This window comes from Manacus candei, unplaced genomic scaffold, assembly GCF_025592945.1.
Source record: "Manacus candei isolate 608988 ecotype Guabito, Panama unplaced genomic scaffold, ASM2559294v1 h1tg000014l, whole genome shotgun sequence".
NCBI classification, from domain to species: domain Eukaryota; kingdom Metazoa; phylum Chordata; class Aves; order Passeriformes; family Pipridae; genus Manacus; species Manacus candei.
In genome coordinates this window covers 81,913,545-81,935,155 of record NW_026138062.1, presented here as the reverse complement: position 1 = coordinate 81,935,155, position 21,611 = coordinate 81,913,545, and the positions used below count along the sequence as shown (strand labels likewise).

At 40.9% G+C, this 21,611-nt stretch overlaps 2 protein-coding genes across 4 annotated transcripts; both read left to right on the top strand.

Annotated features, from left to right (window-relative positions):
• The first annotated feature begins 285 nt into the window (after nt 1-285).
• Nucleotides 286-6,570, top strand: CGGBP1 (CGG triplet repeat binding protein 1). Of its 3 annotated transcripts, none has more exons than XM_051779086.1 (2): nt 286-349; nt 2,131-6,570. In XM_051779086.1, exon 2 carries the CDS (start codon nt 2,153-2,155, stop codon nt 2,654-2,656), a length of 504 nt encoding a protein of 167 aa, XP_051635046.1. In that variant the 5' UTR covers nt 286-349; nt 2,131-2,152; the 3' UTR covers nt 2,657-6,570. The 3 variants fall into 3 exon arrangements, with proteins under 3 accessions (XP_051635046.1, XP_051635045.1, XP_051635044.1); XM_051779085.1 differs by lacking the exon at nt 286-349 and adding an exon at nt 490-606; XM_051779084.1 differs by lacking the exon at nt 286-349 and adding an exon at nt 972-1,322.
• Nucleotides 6,571-10,386: 3,816 nt separating this feature from the next.
• BTLA (B and T lymphocyte associated) lies at nt 10,387-20,292 on the top strand. Its single transcript, XM_051779381.1, has 6 exons — nt 10,387-10,574; nt 15,680-15,689; nt 16,391-16,761; nt 18,366-18,503; nt 18,793-18,839; nt 19,954-20,292. The coding sequence occupies exons 1-6, from the start codon at nt 10,421-10,423 to the stop codon at nt 20,290-20,292; spliced, it is 1,059 nt and encodes a 352-aa protein (XP_051635341.1). The 5' UTR covers nt 10,387-10,420.
• The last annotated feature ends 1,319 nt before the right edge of the window (nt 20,293-21,611 follow it).

The following is a 21,611-nucleotide window of genomic DNA, read 5'->3' as shown; positions in this document are numbered from 1 at the left end:
CCCTCTCATTGGTTAACTCGGCTGTCCGTCAGCGCGCGCGACAACGCGCGGCCCCGCCTTCCCTCCGCGACTGGCATGAAGCTCTCAGCCTCACTCCGTCCATTGGCTGAGAGACCCGTCAGTCGCGCCTCACCCCTGCCACAGCGCCCCGCCCCGCCTCCATCGTGCCCGCCCGTCCGCTTCTCATTGGGGGAGAGCGCCGCCCATCAGCGCGAGAAGCCAATCAGAGCGCGGCTCGAGGCGCCGTGGGCGGGGCCGTGCGTGTGGGTGGTGGAGCGGCGGGCCCGGCCCGGCGGGGCCTCGGCGGGATCGGCGGCGGCGGCGGCGCCGGGGGCGGCGGGGACGGAGGGTAACGGGGCCCGGCACGGCGGGGGGGGCACCAGGCTCTGCGAAACGGGCTGCGGGGCATCCCCGGCCAACACTCGGCCGCACCTGCCCGGCTCGGGGAGCGCCGGGCCGGGCCCTCCGCGGAGCCCGGGGCGGGGAGGGAGGGGCGGGTGTGACCCCGGGGAGCGATCCCTGAGGGATGAACGCGTCCAGTTCCGGCTCCAGGAAAAACAGACCCACCCAGAATCCTGTGTGTCACCGCTCGCGGAATCCCTGCGGGTATTGATGAAGTGCAAACACCTGGTTTGGTGGGGGATTGCTGCCGTCGTTTCAGAAGCCAAAGCAACAAGTTTGTCGGGTCAAGGCCCGTTTTTTGCTTGATTTCACAAAATTGTTGCTTAGGAAACTCGTGGGCATGATTTGGAAAAAAAACAACAAAGTTACACTGATGCTGGAAAAAGGTTGTTTGTCTTTGTAGTGTGTCTGAAGTGTGTCTTTATAGAGCTGTACAAGTCAAGACTTAAAGTCAAGACCTACAGTCACAGAAAGTAGCAAACAGAGCAAAAAAAATTAACTAGGAGAGTTGTTATTACCAAGATCTTTGCCCCCCTTTTTTTTTTTGAAGGTTGTAATCTCTTCATGTAACAAGGGTTTAAAAAGAGATAATTTTAAAGACTGAATTATTTATTGTGTAGCATGGTGCTGTACCAGTCAAGGCTTACAGTTCAGGGAAGCAGCAAACAGAGCAAAAAAAATAATTAGGAGAGTGGCTGATACCAAGATCTTTGTCTCTTTTTCTTCAGAAGATCATAATCTTTTCCATGTAGCAATGGGTTTTTTTTAAAAAAAAGGACAATTTTGAAGACTGAAGTATCTATTCCTTCAGTTCCAGGACAAGCAAAAATGCAGCAGAAACTGCATTCTGTCTTTTTTAAAAACCTTGCAACAGCAAACTGTAACAAAACAAGTGCAGTGAAAGTACATCATGCCTGTAGGTAAATGGCCAGGCAACTTATTGTATTTCTTAAAAAAAAAAATTAATATATATATATAGAGAGAGAGAGACACATATATATTTCGGAAGGTTCACTCTAATAGCTGTGGTTTGAGCTGGAGTAAAAGCAAGGGCTGTTTCCAAACAAGTGCTGACAAAGCTCATGTTTGGTTTTGTTTAGTTTGGGTTTGGTTTCTTTTTTTTTTGTTTGGGGGGGAAAAGGGGCTTTTGTAAGTGACAGTAATTGTCTTCTTGCCTGCCATTTGGACAACTAAATTTCTGATAAATAAATGAATTTTTTACTAAACTGCTAACAGAATAAATACTTTCAGGAAATAAACAGAAAACTACTGACTGAACTTAATGAAAACCATCAAGTATGTTGGAAATACTAAGAAGAAAGCATCCTTTGTCCTAAAGTGTAAAGTATAAAAAAAAGTCTTCAAGAAAAGCTGAAAGCCTTTCTATTTGACTTTAAGTGATGAACAGATTTGGTTTGGAGGGTTCTGAGAGTTCTGAGGGCTGTGAGTTTGAGCGTTCCAAGTTCTGAGGATTCTCAGTTCTGAGCTTTGCAGTTGTAGAAACCGAAAGTCTTTCCCTCTGACCCATAAGGAACTTCATTCTCCAATTTCTTTAGATTTTTAAATGAAGAGCCTTCCTTTCAGTAACAATTTCACATGTGTACCTTCCATGTAATTAATTATCTTTTAGATGCCAATAAATGCTGTATTGGGTGTTGAATAGGCTCTGTCCAGGAGCGTTTGGTTGAAATCCTCAGCACACTTTGACCACAGTTTGGTTTTTTCCAGCTGTGCCTTGTTGGAAGCAGCAATGGAGCGGTTTGGAGTGAAATCCGCCCCGTCCCGCAACCGCTCCAAGACTGCCCTGTACGTGACCCCTCAGGACCGTGTGACTGAGTTTGGGAATGAGCTCCACGAGGATGGAGGGAAACTCTTCTGCACTTCCTGCAACGTGGTCCTGAACCACGTCCGAAAATCTGCCATCAACGACCACCTCAAGTCCAAAACACACACCAAGAGAAAGGCGGAGTTCGAGGAGCAGAACGTCAGGAAGAAGCAGAGGACTCTCACTGCCTCCCTGCAGTGCAACAGCACTGCCCAGACAGAGAAATCCAGTGTCATCCAGGACTTTGTGAAAATGTGCCTGGAAGCCAATATCCCTCTGGAGAAGGCTGATCATCCCTCTGTGAGAGCCTTCCTGTCCCGCCACGTTAAGAACGGCAGCTCCATACCCAAGTCAGACCAGCTCCGGAAGGCTTATCTGCCTGACGGGTATGACAACGAGAACCAGCTCATCAACACCGAAGACCGCTGAGAAGGAAACTGTTTTCATCATTGTTGTGAAGTTTTACATATTGATGGTGTGGTTTATTTTTATATTCATGCATATATACAGTGTTACATATTGATTTTACAAGCTATTTTGTATTCTTGTAGAAATGACAATCTATTCCTGGACTTAGTGGTGTGCCACAGATTGTTGCTGACCCTGCTGTGGACTTCAGAACTCCTGATGAATGTAGGGAGCATTCCTGGCGTACTTCTGATCTCTGCCCAGTCCAGCTGTAACTGATGCTGAGAAAAAGGCACTTGGATGGAGGACCTAAACAGTGCATCCAAATATCTGTGGAAGATGGTGTGGTAGGGATTGTTAATGATGTCAGTGGATTGCTTTGTCTGGTATCCTGTCCCTGAGTGACCAAGAAGTGGTGCTGCACGTTCGAACTGCAAGAAGCTATAGAAGGGTTAATTAAAATGTAACTGCTCTGTTGGGGGAAGACTGTTGCAACTTTCTACTCCGGTTTGGTTTACCTTTTAAAACAGGAAACCTTTTTTCTTCTAGAATACTCTCTTACTCTGTTTGGTGCAACTGTGGATGTATCCATTAGCTTGAATAGCCAGTCTCTTGTGTTGACCTCTGAGCTCCACAGTTCTCACAAGGCTGGGAGTTGTGCAGGTTCACCATGTCTGCATTTCTGAAATCGCTGTTTCAGCATTTCTAAAATCACTGTTCTGTTGTCTCAGTTGTTGCCCCTTCAGCTTCAGTGCCAATCCTTGAAAGCTGAGTGGATGAACCAATAACTGAGTGTGGTTTGCAGTGCAGCTGCTAGCAAATGAACCTGGTGCTGGACGAGTTCTTAGGGGAGAGGGTTAACGCCTTTTTCCTACTGGCAGGACTAAGGATGCAAAATCTAAATTGGGGCTGGGGGAGGCACTAAACTGTGAAGTTGAGAAGGTTTTTTCATTGTGCACAGGAGAAGAGACTCTTCCATCTTCCCCTGAAGGTCCTCAACATCTCCAGCCTTGTCGTCGGCCCGTCAGTCAAGGGCTGTAAAGCGATTAAAATCAGCACTGCAAAGACTGGTCAGTACCTGTAAGCACAAGTAGGGAAGTGTTTATACTTGGAAGCTATACTGGAATTACAGACCTGGCCTGTATTTCTTGCTCTGTGCTATGGCCACATCTGTTGGACTGGCAGAACTAAAATGGCAAAAGGAAGAATTTCAGTCATGTTACCCTCTCCAAACTCTGGTTGAGCCAACTAACCCACTGGATGCAAGTGCTCTGTAAGAAATGAGAGAGCATTGTGCAGAGTGCTGGAATACAACTGACCTCTGCCTGCTCTAGATTTCCTGGAAATGGTCTGGGTTCAGAGAGGTGCCAGGCAGTTTCTGGTAGCAGAGAAATCCCCCCACTCAGTGGATACAGTGGAGTAAACACGCTTTAACTCCCTGGGGTGGAGCCAGTTAGCCAGCTTCCTTTCCCCAGCAGAATTTCACAGTATTTCTTTTATTCCAGATATTTCCAGCAATACTCAGTAATTGCTAAAAAGAGACAAAAGAACCTGATTATTTTGCTTCTGCAATTATTTCCCAAGCTGTTCCTAAAGCAGTCTTTTTTGCTGGGCTGAGGGAGACTTACGTACTTAGCAATGACTGGTTTTTTGTGCACTTAGCTTCTAAAGAAATGCACTTGTGTTACATGTCCTGCTAAGAAACTCTCTGGACAAAACCAAAAGCAGGAGGCTGCCCATCCATGTGCACCAGGCCAGGGGTGCTCAGCCCACTGCTGCACCTCTGGGACTGCACTCAGTCACATCCATCCCCTCAGTTGGGTTGGTTGTAGGTCCAGAGCTCCAGACAGAAATACCAGTAGCAATTCTTTAATCCTAACTAGCAAAATATGCCTTCCAAAATATCATTTGCTTTTGCACAAGCTTGGGTTTAGCTTGAAATCATGAGCTGCCTTGGGCTAAAACTCTTCTGTAAATCTTCTTAAGCCAGGCCTTTTCTGTCCTGACGATAATTGAAAGTGTTCTTTCACAGCTGCTCTCTCACTACAGTGAAACAACATTCTCACTTTAATCTTTTTTTTTTTTTTAAACCTTATCAATGGAAGCGAATGGAAGACAGTGAAGTGTTGAGAAAACAGGCTTCCATTAAACAAAAGCATCTGGAGAAAAGAGGATGATTAAAAGGTGTGATTTTGGGCCAGTTAGCTCAGTTTTTACTAATGTGGGATTTTTCAGGCTGCAGCCCCATAACAATTTTGTATAAGATTCAATGTTGTATGGTTTTTTTCTTGACTGACAAACTGACAGGCATTTTGAAAAGCTTAATGGTGACATTAAATAGGGTCTTGCACAGCTTAAAAAAAATAAATCAAGTTACTTTTACAGTTTTACACAAAAATAAAGAAGTTGGCAACATCAAGAGTTTTGGTTTAAAAAAGAGAACCAGTCATTCTCAATAAGGCAGAGGAATATTAGAATATTTACTTTCTCAAAAGCTTATTCTACTTAGAGAGCAATCTCTATAGAGAGATTTACAGAATCAGAGCAATTCTGTAAGTATTTTCATTAATTCTTCTAGTACCAATTTACTTTTATGCAGTACAAGCCTGGTGAGGAACATGATCAGCAGAGCCATGGGCAACCAACTCCTAACAGTTTGGAACCAAAAGCTGGTCATCAGAATCTTCAGTGGAATGAACTTAATTCCACACAGCAGTTTGTAGGACACTGGTCTCTTAGCAAGGGGATACTTTCATTTAAGAAGGAGCTGCAGCATTTTACAAACTTTTTGAAAATCCAGATGCTGATCTATTGCAACAAACATTAATAATGGAGTGAAACAATGAAAAATAAAGCACTTGCAGGTAACCTAGTAAGAAGAATGAATAAATAAGTTTATAATCATGGACATGACCCAAATCATCAAGACCATTCTACTTTTAGAGAAAATAAGTGTGAGGGGTTCCACTCAGTTGTGGAACAGAGTCCTGCAAACACTCAAATTTAGACCATAATTTTTGCCAGTGTGGCTACAGTTGGATAAAATTTAATTTATAATAACCTTCTAATTGCTGTTGATCTGAGGGAAGATCACACACAGCAGAAGTGTTCTGGTATATCTAAACTAACTAATCACTAAATCCTAGCTCAGAGGCTGTGATTAAGTTATCAGTCTCCATGCAAGAACACTGCATTATTATTTTTCTATGTATTTCCTGCAAAGAAAAGTACCTTCAGAAGTAAAGGTAAGATGGTAGCAATGTCTGCTTTTCACTTTACATAGGTAGGGACAAGCTATAAGGGATACTTTTTGCCAGGTGGTTTTATTAATATATTTGAACTCTAAATGTAATATTAAAAAAAAAATAAAAAGAAGAAATATTTTCTTCTCTGACCATATACTTCAATCAGTTTAGTCAACTCACAGCTAAAATTACTCTGAAATGCTTTCCTTGGAACAACACTTTCAAAGAGTAAAATAATGAAAATGAAAAAACATGAGCAAGCTTCCAAATTTTTAATCATTTTGAAGCCTCTGATTTGGCAGGTCCTTAGGGGAGGTGAAACATCCAACATAATGAAAGGGAAATCTGTTTTTCCAAACTTGTTCTGCAAAGTAGGGGATATTTTCATGATAGAAGGGCTATTTTTAGCCAGAGCCCCTTTTAGCAGTTCTGGACTGAACAGTGAAATGCTCCCTGGTTTTGCAGCATAATGAGCTGGTTTTCAGGAAAAAGAAAAGAGAACAAAAAAAAGCTGGAAGTTTGGCAAGGATAATCTCTATATTTACATATAAAGAGAGGCAAGACTCACTGTTGTTGCATTCACATTGTACTCACTGCTACTTAACTCTTTGTGTAATTTGAGTGCTTGTTGTCTTTGTACAATTTTAAGGTTGTGTCTAACTTTCAAAATAAATCTTTTTTTTTAACAAAGCTTCTCACTGTAATGATTCTCTTAGTGTCTTTTGGTCTAGTGGAGATGTATTACTTCTGGTTTGGTGGTAGGGATGTTTTGCTGATGGTGAGTGGCCACAGAAATGGTTTTATTTAAAAAAAAGTCCTGAACTTATCATTAGATAATAAAGTAGGGCTGAAAATACCTGCAGTGCCACAAGATTTCCTGTTGGAACAGTTAGACCAGAGTAAGTGATTTAAATTTTTATATTAAAACAATACTGAAAAAAAACTTACTCTGTAAAGTTTTCACTCGGTAATGAAAAAGTAGTCTCTTCAAAAAAATAAAAGTAAAAAGGTATTCCTTTTTGATAGATTTATGCATGATCACTTATTTTGCCAGCGAAGTGGATGAAGAACATGTGGTAGTCCATATATAAAGGTGTAATGTAAGATGGTAGAAATGGATTGTGACTGTCTGCAAAAAGGTCACAGTTTGATCTCTGTCTCCCTTAGGGACTTGCTAAAAACTGAGCAAATCAGCATCAATCAGCCCATCAAAAATTATCCAGAGTGGGTTTGATCCCTTACACATTCTGAATTCTTACCTGGCTTGACATCTCATGATGGATCAACAGTAAACTCGTGCAACCTCCTGACTGATGAATTTATTAACCATTGCTTTCTCATTTTCACTCATTTCCAGCACATTAGAATCAGGTGCTATTTATTACCCTGATATGAAGTGGAAAAGCAGAATAAACATAGCCTTTTGTAAAGTTTTTTTTTGTATGTACAACTCTATGAAACAGCACATGCAGACTTGCAACACTGAGTGTATTGGTGAGGATTTGTGCGGAATCTAATGCAGAACTGGGTGAAACGTGTATTTAAAGTTTAGCTTTTAGGCCATGCTGAATTCTTACAATGACACTTTTCTATCTGAATCCAGGCAGTTCAACCCATATCCAGGATGCAGTAGGATAAAGGATACACAACTTCTTTGAGGCCACACTTACATTAATAATTAGGTTTGGCATTTATCATTCACACAGGGGAGGCAGCAGAGGCTGGAGGAGACACAATCGGGGCAGTTCTGCCCATGTCAGGTAAGAATTTGGGGGTTTTGCCCATCCCAGCCCTTTTTTTTACAAGAGGTTTGGAATTTGTGGGTCATCTGGTGGTGGAGGCCACCTCTTTCCTATCCAAAAGCAGATCATTGAGCTCACAAGTAGGAGCAGAAAGTGTGAGGTCAGACACAGAGAGCTACTGCAGCTCCATTAAGGATATCATTCAGCAGCTCTGTTCAAAGCTGGGAGAAAAAGAATTAGGAGCTTTAGAGGTTCTTAGGGGGTTTTGTTGTATTGGTTTGCCTCAAGTGGGTTTTTAATCTGCCCTTCAGTGAACAAAATAGCTCTCAAATTCAGTGCTGGGTTTCACTGGAGTAAATGAGACCTCCTCACCTTTGTTCTTCTATAATTAGCTTTAAATTGCTTCCTCCCTCCCCTTATTTCTGAAGCCCGTCGTTACCACAAGACAAATCTAATAGCTACAACACCCTTGGAAGTGTTTCATGCACAGCAAAACCCTGGGTAGAGTCTTCACCACCTCTGTATTGAATGAACTGATGTCCCTCGTGATGAGAAGGTTCAGGCCCAGGCTCAGCCTGCACTTTAGAACCTGTTCTCTGTTCTTTGGTTTAACAAGGGTTGGCTCCTCTCATTAAACTGAAATTGCTGGGGGAAAAGGGAGATGCAGAGAATCTCACAGGAAAAGGAGGGGGCTTGCAAAGAAATGAAGTAGCTGGTCTTTAACAGGGAATTACAGTGATCACTCGTGACAGGCAAGGAGCTGGATGGGACACTAAAATACTGCTGTCAAACCTTCATGTAGAGTTAAGGTAACTCTCAGCAGACTTACTGGAACCCACTGTCAAAATGGTGTGTCTCACTTTGTGGTCGGAGACTGATCACCTGCAAACAGGAAAAAAGCAACCCCAAACCACAGCTTTGGTCTTGTCATACTGTAAAAATAGAAAAGCTCACAGGAATGTCTCAAGGTGGTAACACAGTCCCAACAAAAAACATGAAAAATTTAGATTCTTTGCCATTTTCAGAAAGATTATGAAGAAAAAAACCCTACCAAAACAAAGGAAAAACTCAAAACAATTAAACAGATACCAACCAACAACCCCAGAGCAACCATTCTCCAGGAAGGAGATAAGGATAATGATGTATCAGCAGGGGCAGTGGAAGTCTCATTTGCCAAAGGCTTTTTACCAAAGTATGGATGAGTGTCCAAAACATTTACTAAAAAAAATACAACGTAAAGAATCCTTACAAGCCATCTACAGTGTGCAGGACAGAGAATATGTTCCCTCCTGCCACTCTGACCCACGTCTCCTCTCCCAAAGGGAGACAGCACAGAAGACTAACACAAAATTGCCAAAAAGGGATTGCCCACCCGGAAAGTCGATCTCAAACCACCACAGAGAACAGACAAACCCTTGTTTAGTGAAAAAGCTTCAATCTGCAGCAATCCAGCCCAAACCACTTTGTCTAATAAAAGTACAGAGCTTAAGTACAAACTGCTAATATCACATTCCTGGCATAGGCTTTGGATAACTCGACCCAGCATAGGCAGAAATGGCAGTGGCAGCAAATCCCTCCCCGAATAACCATTTTTTCTAGGTTAGACATGGATTCACCACTAGGTGTCTTCACTCCACAACCCGTGGCAGGAGCGTTTGTCTCCAGTGGAGGCAATGCCGTGTGTGCAGTTACACTCCGCCAGTTTTCTGTCATAAGTAGTTGCCATTCAGGCTGGACTGTAATTTTGTAAGGCTTTTTCAGTTTCTCACGAACATCAGGATGATTCTCCTGTGACCAGACCCTTCCAAACTCAAAATTTCAGAGAGTTGTTCCGTTATTTTCTCTGAAACATTATTTTGAAAAAAGAATCCCGAGAATTTAATTTTTTTTAAGACCATAACATTCAGTATTTTCTCTAGAAAAATATATTTCAGCGTTTGACTACCCTCTTGGAAAGTTTAAACTCCATCATTTTAACACAGTGTTTTATAACAGCATTATTTTCCTCTCCCTGGTTTCTTTTTGGGGTTGTTGTACTTGCATTATAGGCAGAAGTGATACCTTCTATATATACAAAGTTCCTGTTCCACTTGAATTTGGCTTTAACTTCATGAAGAAACTTTGCATTGTCAGCAGTTTTTGGGAAGTTTCACCTAAGTGGTTCAATGTTTCAGAAATATTGGGGCAAGAGAGAAAAAGGACCCACAAAATCAAAAAATCAAATTACTTGGCCTTCTGTTGTGAGGATGCTAAAAATAACTAGTAGAAACAATAGTACAATATTACAAACAATATTAGAAACCATAGTACAGTAGTACTTTTAGTGCAGATTGCTTTAAATTAATCTAACACAAATTAACATATTCAGCCATGTTTCTGACATCTACCAGCTTGTGAATGGTGAATTAGTTCAGCTTCCTAATTTGCTAATGTTGAATTAGAGTCAAACACAAGCACTGAAGGACTGAACAAGTGCCTCCCTTCTCTCTGCTATATTTGCTGGTTATAAAATTTAAACCTCACATGCAGGAGCATCTTTCAAAAAAAAAAAAAAAGAGCTGTGGTTCCCTGCACTGGGAGGGCAGAAGCAGAGAGTTCTGAGGTGATGTGAAACAATGAAGCAGTTCACGTTTCAACCACACACACACAGACACACACACAAAAATCCCCCCAAAAATGAAGGCAACTGTGTAACCCATCATATTTTTGCAGCTTTGTAGCTTCCCCACCCCTTTTTTTGGCAGCAGAACCAGCGGAGGGACTCGGCTCAGACACACACCCCAGGGACACCTCATAGGATGTGGGAGACCGTCAGAGCTGCACCTCTGAAACCCTCAGGAACATCTTTTTGCAATGCCCAGAGAATGAAGGTTTCTGCAGTCATGTTGATCAAAGGGATGTTGCTGTACCTTCTCCTGGTAGTGCTGGCTCAGAGCACCTGTCAAGTTTACGGTAAGATGTGGCTTTATAATTTAACCTGAGTGGAGTTTTCTTAAACACTGTGGGTGGGGAACAGAAAGCAAAGCAGTGCTTAGTGTACCCTGGAGATAGCATCTTGTTTTCTTACCATATCAGAGACTCCTAATTTGAGTGAAGAGGATGATAATGTGATAATTGAGAAATATTCAGTGACTGTCTAGACAAGAACTCCAGCACCTGGGGACCAAATACATTTTTCACTGTGGTTGGGGCCAAAGGCTCTTCCTTCGAAGGGTTTGTGCCTGAAATCTGGGAATCCTACTAGGTCTGCTTTGCAACCAAATTATCCTCACCAGACAAGTGTCTCTGCAATTACTTGGCTTACTTATTATCCCCCTTTAATTATCATCCCACTTTCAACTTCGAACCACCACGGTTTTGGAACAAGAGGTTCTTCTAATTTGGACTGACATGAAGACAACCCTGTGCCCAGTATGCTCCTAATACTATTTTTACTTTAGTTTCCTTAAGGAGATTATTTTGTTTCAAGTTAGTATACTCCTAATACTATTTTAATTTTATTTTGCTCAAGGAGATTATTTTGTTTCAAGTTCTCCCTGCCTGATATCATACAGGAGCCATAAGTGTTGGCACTGAAAGGAAGGAAGTGATACAAAAAGGCTCAGAGCTGCTGCAATGGATACACTCGGCTGCTCTTCATACATTTCAAATGGATCAACTGCTAAACTGGTCGAAATAATGTGATAAAATCCTGCTAAAATGACATAAATTGAATTGGCCGTGCAAAGCTTAGCTGACACGTGTGACCAGCCCTGTAAATCTACAGCATCTTCTGACACTCCTCTTTTTTGATGAATAAAACACTTTAATAATACTAATAGGAAATGTTAAACAAGTAGTCAGAGTATCCCTGGGAAGAGAAACCCAAATATTTTGCTTAAGAGACACGAGTTATCATGCTAGCTGCTTAATCAGGGTGTGATCTGAGCTCGAGCAAGCTGCTGAACTGCTTGCTTTACACTTGATTTTCAAATGACTAAACTAACATGCTTCTGAAGGGGTTGTATCTCGAGCTGACAACCTCCTTCATTCCCTAAAGGAACGTATTTTCTTCTAAGAAAATTAGAAGGTTAGAAAATTAGGCACTTCATTAAGTCCCTCTGTTATTAGTCCCTCTCTTTATTGCCTGGCAGAATTCTTTCCTACTTGGATGAACCCTCCACACTCCTCTGCCAGGTTCCAAATGCTGCTTTTAAAACAGAATGGAAATTCTGTTTATCGCCTCAATCTTTTTTACACACGGTTAGGGGTTTTTGTTTGGTTGGTGTTCACATTTTATTAGGTTTTATTCTTAGATCTAGGAGAGAACTACTTGGAGTCCTCCAAGAACACTAATATTTCTTTCTCTGCACCTACTACAAAAATAAAAATGATGTTCACAGGAGCATTACAGGGAGAAAACTTTTGCAAGTCAGTCTCTACAGAACCATGATACATTTTTTAAATGTATTTACGTTTTACCCAAAGGTTTCCCCAAACTTGCTTGGGTTTTATTCGGTTAAAAATAAGCCAAAAATTGAAGCCAAATTATTTAAGCTTTGTGTGTTGCAGATCTATTCAAAGGTTCCCTTACTCCAAAGAGAAACAAAGTTGACCCCTCAGATTTCATAGACCAAGTCAATAATAATAATAATAATAATAATAATAATAATAATAATAATAATAATAATAATAATAATAATAGCAATAATAATAATAATAATAGCAACAATAATAATAATAATAATAATAATGTTTTCTAAATTAGGGAAAGAAAAATAAGCCTGTTTCTAATAAGTCACAAGCAGAAGGACCTTCTACCCCCACATCCCTGTAATTTTAGTCCAGTTAGACCCTGTTTCCTTTGTAACATCAGAGTTTTTCCCTATAAAGAGTGGTTGTTGCTCTCTGGGCTGCAAACACAAAATAAATGAAGTGTTTCATCCCAGTGAAAATAAAACCCAGCAAGCTGGGTTTTAATAATAATAAAACTCATTCTTGCTCCAAGAATCCCATCCAGAAAGCAAGTAGGTGCCCACTGATGGTGGGCACAGCTCTCAGCCCCAGTGACATCTTGCTGTCAGACCTTGTGGGATACCCTGCACATGCCAACAGAAAAGTCCCCTCTTCAGGTTTCAGTCATCAAAACATAAAAGCGTATTTTCTGCACTTACACAGCTTTCATCAAGGAATAATTAAAAAAAGATGCAACTCTTCATCAGCTACGTCAGCAGACGGGCCAGCATTGCAAACATCAGCACTGCCAGAAAAAAAAAAAAAAAAAGTTGTTGGCTTAATTAGTCATGTCATGGCTGTTTTCTAGAATGTAAAAATGAGGAAAAAATTTAAAAAATATTTTTATTAAAGTACTGTCAGGAGTATTTCCCTCCTGTACAATTATGGAATACCTGCTTTCCTTCGAAATCCTGGCAGAAGCTTTGCTTTACTTGTGCAAATTAATTCCCGGTGCAAGAGAGCCCAGCTCACTGCAGCCTCTTCAGAAATACACTCAAGGGATCTAAAAGAAAATGTGCTTTTAGTCAGTGGGGATCTTACTGAGGAGTTTAAGTTTGAAGCTGATATATAAAGTCTGTTACAGATTCTTTTCCCCTCTTGAAAACCGCACGTTCAGAGACTCGTCATGACCACCAATGTTTGTGAGACTGAAAACTTAAAGCCTCAGTGTAAAACCTTGTAACTGGCTTCTCTACTATTGTTACAGAAGTTAATTAAACTTATTTTAAAAGCAATATGGAACATAATTGGCAGTGTCTCTACCACTGACTTCTCATAAGAGAAAAAAACCTGAGATACTCTTCTGAGGAAAAGTTCACCAAGCCACGTGTGTGGCCCTACAAAAGGGCCTTACTTTCGGGGGCTTAAACCAATCAGACTTTAAGCTCTTTTTAATCCTTTTTTTAAGTATTACAAGACAATTCTTGGAGCATAACAATCATCATAATTGCTTTGGTATGTTGTTACTGACTCATGGCTGAATGTTAAGGACTTGTTAATGACTCAGAGAAAACTGGACTTTTGGGACCTTCTATAAAAGTTCTGGCATTTAGTTTTTTGGGGGGTTGTGTTTTGGTTGGTTTGTCTGTTTTTCCAAAAGAGAATTTTAAAAAAGATAAAACTATGTGATAAAATAATTAGATGAAGGTCCTCAGAAAATATCTTTGCTGCAGAGATATACAGATCCTTCTGGAAATATATGTTACATAGGATTATATCCAAAAGAAGGCTGCTATCAATCTTTATAGATAACTTCCTGGAGCATTATCTTCCAGGGCAATCACTGCTCAAAGAACTGAAACCTTCACTTTCTAATTTGAGCTTTTAGTTTGCATTTTCAGGCTCTTGATAACCATGTGCTGCTGCTGTGGTATGACCAAAGGAGGTCTGTCCCACTTGCCTGAAACCTGAAATCATCTGAAATCTGCTTTCTTTTAATCAGAGATAGAAGATTTTAAGTGAAAGAGAAGTGATCCTGAATGGTCTTAGTCAGGAAAGCAGGGAAGGGACTGGATGTCCTCTGACACCTAAATACTGCCTTGTGAACATGTTAGAGCTGCTACTATTGCAATATACTTGACACATCATATATATTGCAAACCCCCCCATACTATATATATTTAATATATTAACACTAAATTTAACTATTTTATTCACTTTAAGTATCATGCAATATGTTAAATGTTATATTAAATATATTGCTTTTGATACTACATCTCAACGGATATATTGTCAATGTAGGCCACTCCTCAGGACCACCAATAATTCAAGCTCTACAAGCTTCCACAGAAATCAGTTCCATTATTACTATTTTCACAACTAGAAAGTTTTTCAAACTATATAATCAACCTTCCCTGCTTCACGTTTAGCCCTTTATTTCTCCCAATACCTACCAGAAACATGAGGAAAAGTTATTTCATTCTTCCTTTCTATCTTACATGATTTTATGATGTCCTTTCCTCTCATTTCTTTTCTTTAAATGAATAAAAATCCACAAGTATTTCAAGCTTTACTTTGTGACCTTCCTATCACAGTGCTGGTGTTAGCTGGCTTCTTTCCAGCTTGGAGAGTCCTCACACATTACCCTCCTCTTTCTTGAAGAGCACTGGACAAGACCTAGGTAAAATTGCCAGAACACAAAGCTTTTCACATGCCCCCCGTGTATCTTCTTGAACTGAGCTTGCCTTTCTATAAATAATTTCTGTTATCTGTTCAATCTGATTTACTGCTGGTAATATATTGGCAGCTTTCTCTCTTTACTAAGTAGTGAAATAATATTTTCTTAATTTTACAATCAGCATACTTGCACTTGATGTGCTTTTTTCAAGCTCATCTCATCCTCTGCCATGACTTTTCCAATGTTGCTCAGTTCTTTTATGTCCCTCCTTCATAACCAGACCTTTTTTTCTGCTTTTGGAGGTTTCTTTCTTGTGTCAGTGAAAAGCTTGCTCATGATTTGGCCAAGACAGTCTTTTCCTGCACTGCTGCAGTGCTGAGTGCTTGTACTCTTGTCACTTATTTACATCTGAGGAGCTCTTATCTCCCACATCTCCAAACTTACTGAAGAACTTACTTTCTTTGCCAAACAAAACTATTTTTATTCTGCTGCTCTCATTCCTTCTCTTCTTAAGGCTACTGAATCAATTCTGCCTTCTATTTCCCCTTGGTTTTTATCCAGATATTTCTCATTAGTAAAAAGACATTGTTTGTAGCCAGGGCTCTCCTCCTGGTTAATTTTCTCATCTCCATCCAAACTATCTGAATTTCTTCCCCTTGCCCCTTCCACAGGGACCAATTTTAAAGCCCTTCTCCAGGCTGCTTTACCTGTGTGTTTTTGCCACTCTCCTCACCCCACTTCAAACCTCATTTAAAGCCATCCTGACTAAGGGAAAGTTGGTATTCAAGGATGACTTCAGATTTGGACTCTTCAAACAGAAACTTCCTGGCATTCCACGTTCTGTGGGCAGAGGAGTTTCAATATTCCACATGGCAGAGATATATCAGAGACCACCATTTTTGCAGTGGCTGCAAATAACAGTGAATAACCCCCTCCTTGTTATCAGGCAAGACCAGGTACATTTGACAGGGTAAAATGAGGACAATATTCAAGATACAGGTTTGAGTGCTATCTAATTTTTAAATGCCCATTTCCAAAGCCACTGTAAAAGAAGGTAGAGCAGTAGGAAGAATGTGGGAATCACATAGTTTTTGTTACTTTGAACTAGCCAGAGAAATAAAGCATCACATGGATCTTTGATAAAAGGTCAGGACATTCAAATACCAAGTCCCAGAGTTACAGTGAGTCAAACCCTTGACCTGAACCCTCAACTAAACAAAATGTAGCAAAAATTTAAAAAATAGACATGATACATTTGGATTAAATATAATTCTATTCAATATTACAATTATAAAAATCTCTACCAAAAAAAAAAGCCTTTACTTCTGCAAGTTAAGAAGAATTCTGAAGTAACTAATCTCAACTAAATCTAAAAGGAACACAAAAGGTCTGTGAGAAGGATGACACAGGAAAAGTTGCTATGTATATCTTACATATTTTCTTCCTAAAATATTAAAATTTCTAACTTGATTGAGATACAGAAAAAAGGGAAAGTTTATATCAGAGAGAGAAAGTGCATTTTAACAACCCTGTGGAAACAAAAGCAGCAGTAGTGTTGATGTTATCTGCTCTCACCGACCCATACAGAGATCAGATCTGCTGCAAGGAGACAAGGGAAGTCTTGAGTCATGACAGAGACAAAACCCTGTGATCAGAGTGATGGGGAGTACACAGCAGCCTCCCACTGCTGGCATCTGTGTCATTTTTTTCTTCCAGGATCTGATGCCAGAGGTTGTTCACCCGAAATTCAAGTTCCAAGACGCTCCCAGTACAAAGCTCATGTTGGGGGCTCTTTGTCCATAGAGTGTCCAGGTCAGTACTGCCAGACAAGGCCACTGGTGCAGTGGTGCAAGATGGAAGGAGCTACATGTGTGCAGCTGGAGAAGGGCAGAGCAGGGTGGAAGTCTGACTCTGTGTTCACCCTGGAGATTTTCCCAGTCCATCAGAACGACACTGGACGTTTGCGGTGTCAAGCAAAAGTGGGCAACTTGTCCATTGAGAGCCATGAAATAAAGATCATTGTTGAAGGTGAGCCCCCTGTGTTGTGAAAGAGCCCTTTTAAACAAAAAATGCCATTTACAGCAACATTCCTGCCTTCTGGATTACAGCTCCTCCTGTATTTGACTGGGAGCACAGTTGTGCTGGTACTTGCCACTTCCTCCACACTTTTATGCTGCTTCTTGGTAGGACAGAAACCTAAAGAAAGAACAAAATAAAAAAATAACAGGAGGATCTCAAGAGAAAGGCAAAGCTGCCAACACCAAACAGCCTATCTGAAAATTAAAAAAATATCAATTGGCACAAAAACAGCTTGTGGGAGCACAGCCTGGTTGTACATCCCATGGACTAGACAGGATACAAATGATCATGGAGGAGCAGTCACTGAGGCCAAAGCAATGGAGGACAAAGCAATTCAAGTGTCTTGTTGAAAATTGTCTCCTTGCAACAACCAGGGTATGATCTTGTACCCCAAGAAGTTAAAGAGCAGGAAATATTACAATAACTTGAAATGATCTTAAAGGCAAATCGGGTCTTCTCATTGATTTAGTTGGCATTCCGAGTCTAGATACGAGGAGTCATGTCTGCCCTGCTCAGTGTTGCTCTGCAGCTCTAGAAAGTGGTCTGTGTGGCCTTAGTGTCCTACTGAGCCCAGGCAGTGAGCTCTAAGGCTGTTTGTTCTGTTGCCAGTTCCTCTCCTGGCGAGTTAATGAACTTTAAAAATTAAAATTATAAAAAATTATGGCAAACAGAGCCCAGCTCCTGATACATGTTTCCTTTGAAATATGTTCTAGTGATCTATTTGAATGCCCAAGAGGTCCAAAAGATAGAACTACTCTGTTGGCAGTGGGAGACAAACTCATCATCCCCCCTCCTCCAAAACACTTTTCCCTTTGCTTGATGCCATTGGTGCCAAAAGTCAAGTTGCTGTTTCAGTTCCCTGTCCTGCTTTTATCTTTCAGAAAAGTCTATAAACGCCACAGTTTCACCAGAAAGTAAGTTCTAATTCTTATTTCCTCTTTAAGAGAAAGGAACTAACCTGTACTGCTATGACTTTCTGGTTTGTGCAGTCAAGACAATTTTTAAACTCATTGCTAAACTACAATTGCTTTCTTCCTGCTTGAACAAAATACGGTCTCTCAAGGGGCACGGTTTTCAAGGCTGGGACTGTCCAGAATTCAGCATAAAAGGGACAAAGCCAATTAAATTACCTCCTGGTGCTACACACTACAGTTCTGGCACACCCTTTAATATCCCAGTAGTAACTGGCTTACACATACGAAGTGTTAGAATCATGCTGTACCATCACTTCTAACACAGCCTGAAATGGGGGTTTTACTCACAGTTGGCTGTTGTTCACAGGTACAACTGCAAAAATATGCTGGAAGTTCAGAGCATTCCTCTGATTCTGAGCCTCTCTTTGCTCCTGCCATGCATTATTCATGAATCACATTTTCCCACACACTTTTCCTTCCAGTATCTTCATGTTATCCCCTGACACACTGCACCAAGTTACAGAGTGTTTGTACATTAGGAATTCAGTTGCATCAGAAAGGCACAATACTAAAAAAAAAAAACAAAAACAAACAAAGAAAAAGCCAGTCAAATATTTTTCTCTGCTAATGTAATTTTAGATACCACCAGCATCTCAGAAGAGTCTCAACAATCTGGAAACTACAACATATTGCACATTATTTATGTCTCAGCACCCCTGGGTCTATGTTGTCTGTTCATCATTGGATGCATGTTTTGGTGTCTAAAGAGGTGCCACAGTAAGTAGTTTTAAACTTAGTTTTAAACTAAGCTTTGCCTAGGATCCATTTGATTACACTCCTTTTCATGGCTTCAGGGAAGTTGCATTCAAAGCTCTATGAAAATCCCCTTATAATTATCCCAAGTGGTTGCTGTGATGTCCTTGTAGAGTGTGCCAGTTAAGATACTGAATCTTTAAGTCTTTAATTTGCCCCGTATATTGTTCCCTTACAGAGACAGAAGGATGGAAGTAAAGTCATAAAAACCTCAGACTTTACAACAGTCTTTTTTTTCTTTTTTTTTTCCCAGCAAAGCAGAAGAGAACTCCACTAACACAACAGAGACAAGAGAGCCTGGTACGTTCAACTTTTCCCATCAAAACCTGACCACAACCACACACCAAGAACAAATCTTTGTGTAGTATAAAACATGGCACAGGATCAGAGGCAGGCAGTGACCTTCCTTGTGCCTGGATGGTTTGTCTGGAGTGAGACATCACCATGGCTGAGTTGAGGGAAAGAACTAAGGGTCTTAGACACAAAAGTACTTTACTTTATATTCCTGTTAAAACACAATTTAGGCATCTAAATTCCTATTAAAATACAATTGAAGCATCTAAATTCCTCTTAAAACATATTATTTTCTAAGTGCCCTTCCAGTAACAGTTCAGGCACTTGAAGCACCTGTGTTGAGCTGGTTCAGACTGTCTGTGTAAGACAAAATATGACCCACAGAGCGAGGAAAATGACCGAAAATAAAGACTTTAATATGGGGCTAGCAGGAATTCATCAAGTTCTGCAATTAGTTCCAGAGAAATCAGATGGGAAGAAGGCAGAACACAAAAGATACAACCAGAGCTGACAATCATCAGTCACTGGGGTGGTGCTGGTGAGGATCAGAGGACACCAAACAGGTTGCAGAGCCCCCAAATGGCAAGTTGGAGGAAAGAAAAAACAGTATATTCTAAGTGGCTGGAAAAATGAATGACAGCAAATGGCTTAGAGGGGGTGAATTTATAGAGGAATTTTGTTTTGGAGAAGGAGAAAGATTTATTTGGAAAATAGTAAGAGGATAAGAAGCAAGAGAGCAGGAAATGAAGGAATAGGAGGCAACGAGGAAAAGGGAGTGTGGGGTTTGGAGGTGAAGATAAGAAAGATTTCATAAAATGCTGAGGGAAAGCCTTGAATGAGCAGTATAGAAGAGCTCTCACAAAATGCTAAATCAGTTTTGCCTTAAGTTGGCATCTTGTAAGAAAACACATGAGAGTTTGGGAAGGGAAATGGAGGAAGGCAGGAGACAGAAGAGTGATTTCTAACTTTATTCCAAAGATCAGAATAAAGTCCAGTCACCAGGTGAATCCTATCCACCTCTGCTCAGATGCAGTTTAAATGGGATAAAACTACTTGGACAAAACCTTACACGCCTCTTATTTAGGAAACAAAGAGCTCTACCCTATTGTGTTTTTTGCAGGTCAGGAGTCCAGCAGCTGCTCCACCCCCTGGTGCTGGAACAACTCAAGCTTCAGAAGAAAGCCCCTCACTTCACTGTTCCATGGCCAGCCCACTACAGGCCTGGAAGGACAACACAATTTATGACAACGCTGGCCCTCCCTGGAACGCTCAGAGGAGAGCCCTTCCTTCACCTTGCAACACTCCTGGTGTTCCTTCCATCCCAGTTTTACCTGAAAGCCCAGATGTCATCACATACGCTGCACTAAACCATTCTGCTGCTGCAGAAAGGTGCCAGAGGAGGGAACAAACCACAGTAAATGAAGTTACAGAATATGCCTCCATTAATGTGCATCGATAAACATGGCCAGGACTCCTCCAGACAACTACTTTGCAGTCTCAGTTCCAGCATCCCTCCAGGATGTTCATTTCTCTTTTGGGAAAGCTTCCTTTTATTAAGAAGGACCACTGGATGCTCTGCTGTGACACCAGAATTCAAAACACAGCCCATGTCAATGGGTGGGTATTTGCACTGTGTGTTTGTCTCTTAAATATTGGAATAAAACTAGTCAGCTTTTTTTTTCCTCTCTTTTTTTCCCTTTTTTTTTTCCTTTTTATTTCCCCCCCCCCCCCCCCCCCCCAGTATTCTGCTTCTACTATGTTTTGGTTATGGTTTGAATATCCACAAAGGGGAGAAAGGAAAGGTTTTCCTGGGATAGAAACATGTAAAATGAACCTGTGAGGAAGATGATACTGAGTCAGGTTCATTTCTCCCAAGAAAATGTCTGTGGGAGAATTTTTCTCTGAGTTTCTAAGAACACCCTTCCAAGAATCCAGCTTTTCAATCCACTTCACTCTACCTCCTTGCAAAGTTCTTTGAGCATCATGAATGTCTAAAGCTATTATTGACCAAAATCTAGTGAATACCAATGTGTGTGTTTGTATTCTGTGGATGAGAAGAAGGGGAGGGTGGTTTTACAAAGAATTCTCACAAATAAGGTGTGAGAAAATATTGAAATATAGCAAATTCTCTTACATATATTTGTAAAAATTTCTCTTGGTGGGATGACTGATTGGTGAAGCAACATGAAGCATGTTGCTTTTGTCCACAACAGATCAATGGAAACAACAAATGACCAGCAGTGACTGACCCCCAGTCAAAATCAAAACTTCTGTTCACAAGTAACTGTGTAACTGTGTCATGCTAAGTTTTCTTGCCAACACTGGCACAAAAAAAGGTGATTATGCTACATACCTCGGTTTGTGGAAAAGAAGATAAAAATGAGATAAAGATCAAGGTGCCCTTTGAAGTTTGAAAAGAACACTCATGCTCCTCGTCTGCACCAATTTTTTCCACTCTACCTTGGACACTGTGCATCTGCTCTTGCAAAATAATGCTCTTAAAATTACTCTTAGTGACATTTGCACCAGAGGTTTTTACAGCAGCAGGCAGGGAGTGGTTAAAGGTTTGCACCCCAGTAGAAAAGGAAGGATGTGCCAGATCTCAGGCTGCACGTCACACACCGGATGGTTTGTTGATGGAAGAAAGTAAAGGCTTTTCTGTCTTCACTCTTCATCTGGGTGTCCAGCTAAACCCAAAGCTGTTAAGCACACACACATCCACCTTGCTGTTCTGGTCAGCTGGATGGTTTATTATGCTTAAGGTGCACTTGTGATCTG

Excerpts from the sequence above, each read along its gene's own strand:
- CGGBP1 (XM_051779084.1), top strand. The coding sequence starts at position 1,231 with ATGCAGCAGAAACTGCATTCTGTCTTTTTTAAAAACCTTGCAACAGCA. Across the intron at positions 1,323-2,130 it reads AAAGTACATCATGCCTGTAG|CTGTGCCTTGTTGGAAGCAG; the intron begins GTAAATGGCCAG and ends GGTTTTTTCCAG.
- BTLA (XM_051779381.1), top strand. The coding sequence starts at position 10,421 with ATGTGGGAGACCGTCAGAGCTGCACCTCTGAAACCCTCAGGAACATCT. Across the intron at positions 18,504-18,792 it reads GTGTCTAAAGAGGTGCCACA|CAAAGCAGAAGAGAACTCCA; the intron begins GTAAGTAGTTTT and ends TTTTTTTCCCAG. Across the intron at positions 18,840-19,953 it reads AACAGAGACAAGAGAGCCTG|GTCAGGAGTCCAGCAGCTGC; the intron begins GTACGTTCAACT and ends TGTTTTTTGCAG.